The sequence below is a fragment of the Eurypyga helias genome, unplaced genomic scaffold (genome assembly GCF_000690775.1).
Source record: "Eurypyga helias isolate BGI_N326 unplaced genomic scaffold, ASM69077v1 scaffold18745, whole genome shotgun sequence".
NCBI classification, from domain to species: domain Eukaryota; kingdom Metazoa; phylum Chordata; class Aves; order Eurypygiformes; family Eurypygidae; genus Eurypyga; species Eurypyga helias.
In genome coordinates this window covers 1,408-3,915 of record NW_010249779.1, presented here as the reverse complement: position 1 = coordinate 3,915, position 2,508 = coordinate 1,408, and the positions used below count along the sequence as shown (strand labels likewise).

The 2,508-nt window shown below is 57.9% G+C and overlaps 1 protein-coding gene across 1 annotated transcript in view; it reads left to right on the top strand.

Annotated features, from left to right (window-relative positions):
- Positions 1-1,320, top strand: part of LOC104509526 (twinfilin-2) — a gene marked incomplete at both ends in the record, with an annotated part of 2,083 nt that extends 763 nt beyond the window's left edge. Inside the window, 2 exons of the mRNA XM_010151493.1 lie at positions 173-268; positions 1,216-1,320. Coding sequence (XP_010149795.1) covers positions 173-268; positions 1,216-1,320 — 201 coding nt within the window. The remainder of the gene's footprint in view (positions 1-172; positions 269-1,215) is intronic.
- Positions 1,321-2,508: the final 1,188 nt, after the last annotated feature.

The window sequence follows — 2,508 nt, the reverse complement described above, 5'->3', positions numbered from 1 at the left end:
TGTCGGCAGGACCGGGATTCACTGCCCTGTTAACGTGCAGATGTATACACACACGTATATACCTAGATGTAGTTGTTATGTATTTTATATAATTTATATCCTGTATAGATTTAGTGCCATGTTAACACGTGAGCTTGTCATATATATAAAAATCTATATGCTCCTCGCCCAGGTCCGGCTGAAGATGCTGTATGCTGCCACCAGAGCCACGGTGAAGAAGGAGTTCGGCGGGGGGCACATAAAGGACGAGATGTTTGGAACAGTGAAGGTACGGTGGTGGTCACTGGGCAGCCTGTTGGCTTCAGCGCGGAGGCCAGGTGGAAGGTGGGATGCTGCTGGGAGGGAACAGCACGGAGGTTTGTCCCCCACACCGGTTTAGTCTCCTGGGGGGCCGCCGCTTTCTCCTGCCTGCGCTGCTATGGTCCGTCTGTCTGTGCTGGAGACTGTGGAAGAGGTGGGAGGAAGGTTCAGACATCCAGAGCTTTACCTGGATGAGAAGAGGAGCGCCAGGTGGTGGCAGTGTCACTCCAGCACTGAGGGATGGAGGTTCCTCCTTCTCTTCCACAGGCTTTTCCCAGGGGGAGCTGCACAGCCAGGGATTCGCGGGCACCAGCCCTGCTCTAGGGCTTCTGATGCGGATGGGAGGCAGGGAGCATCCTCGGCGGCTGCCCTCGGTGCCCCTCTCCACTGCTCCCGGGCCCTGGTCTCTGTCTTTCCCTCTCTCTTGTGCTCATGAGCTCTGGAAATCAGCTGGAGGAGCCGTGCTGCCACAGCTGTGGGTGTCCAGGGAGGGGCAGGGTGGTCTGGTGGGATTTAGAATCATAAACTCACGGAATGGTTTGGGTTGGAAGGGACCTTAAAGCCCACCCAGTTCCAGCCCCCCTGCCATGGGCAGGGACACCTTCTACTAGACCAGGTTGCTCCAAGCCTCGTCCAGCCTGGCCTTGGACACTTCCAGGGATGGGGCATCCACAGCTTCTCTGGGCAACCTGTCCCAGTGCCTCCCCACCCATGGAGGTTTGTCCCCTGTGCTGTTTTAGTCTCCTGGGTGCTTGGCAGCCTCTGAGAGCGCTGCTGGGGTTGGTCCTGCTGGTAAGGACAGAGCCCGAGACACGCTGGGCTGCTCAGACGCAGCCTCCAGGCTGGGAGCGCATCCAGCCCTGCAGCCATGGCCACCCCCCGACGCTTCCCTTGTCCCTGTCCCTCTGTCTGCAGGAGGACGTGTCCCTGAGCGGTTACCAAAAGCACGTGTCATCCTGCTCCGCGCCGGCCCCGCTGACCGCAGCCGAGCAGGAGCTCCAGCAGATCCGCATCAATGAGGTGGGTGTTGTCCGGAGCAGGACCCCGAGACCCTCGGCACACACAGGGACATGGGATGCGGGGATGTGTTTGCTGCTGGAGGTGTGGTGTGTCCACCTAAAAGGGATGGCTTATTTTTACTGCGCTGTCTTGTACCTCTGCCGTTTAACCCATTCCTGCCCTTGCCGAGGTGGACTGAGCATCCTCACGGTCAGATTGGTGGCATAAAAAGGAATTTACAGACTCTTTATTTTTTTCCCCTGGCTAAGCCACGAGCTCAGAGCTGCTTCCCTCGCTGTAACTGGCAGTCAGTGAGGCTCAAGGCTGAAAGCAGGCAGCAGTCTCTAACCTCTAAGTATCGGTGCAACAGCCAGAGCTGAGTCTGAATTCGTGGGAGAGGCCGGAAGAATTCCGTCCTACCGTTGGGCTGCAGCAGCCTCCTTTCCCATACTCTTCCTCCCTGGCTATACATATGAGGGATGCTGTCCCAAGAAATAGAGATCTTGGCCTAAATTTGGGGGCTTATGTGTTGGCAGAAGATGTGGAAGTGGCAGGGGGTAGGGTTGGGGCAGACAAGGCTGTAACGCCATCATCTCCCTGCTGCAGTGCTACGGAACACCGAGGCAAGGGAGGGGACCGGCTCGCTGGGTGGGAACACCAGCTGAAAGCAGGATTTTGTTGGGGAGGGAGGATTTCACTTGGATGCTGTGGAAAGCCTTCCTCTCCTGAGGAGCATCCCTCTCTCCTCCGCCTGTGCTGGGGCTGTGGGACTCGTGGCTGAATCTGGATGTGCCTGGGGGGTGTGAAGCCAATCAGCCTGACGGCATTAATTAACGGCAGGAGACAAGGCGGGAGGTTTTCACCTGCCGGAGCGGGTCTGGAGGTGGCGGAGTTGAGCGGCTTTCAGGAGATGGCACTTAGGGGCAGTCTCCAACGCGCGGGTCTCAGCATGGTTAGCCCAGCTCCCAGCCTGGAGGGGCTGGACGGGATTTGTGCTGGAGGATCCAAGGTGAAGCCCACGCTTGGAGAAGAGAGAGACGAGTGCTGATGGTGGCTCTGCGGCTCATTTGGCACCTTTGGGTGCCTGTGCCATTGCCTTGGCTGGCCAGTGCTGCAGGATGAAGTGGTTTTGGGGGTTTTTTGGGGCTGTGTCTTGCAGGGTCACGTGGCCCAGGTAAGTGGTGCTCTCACAGTGCTTGTTTTCCCAAT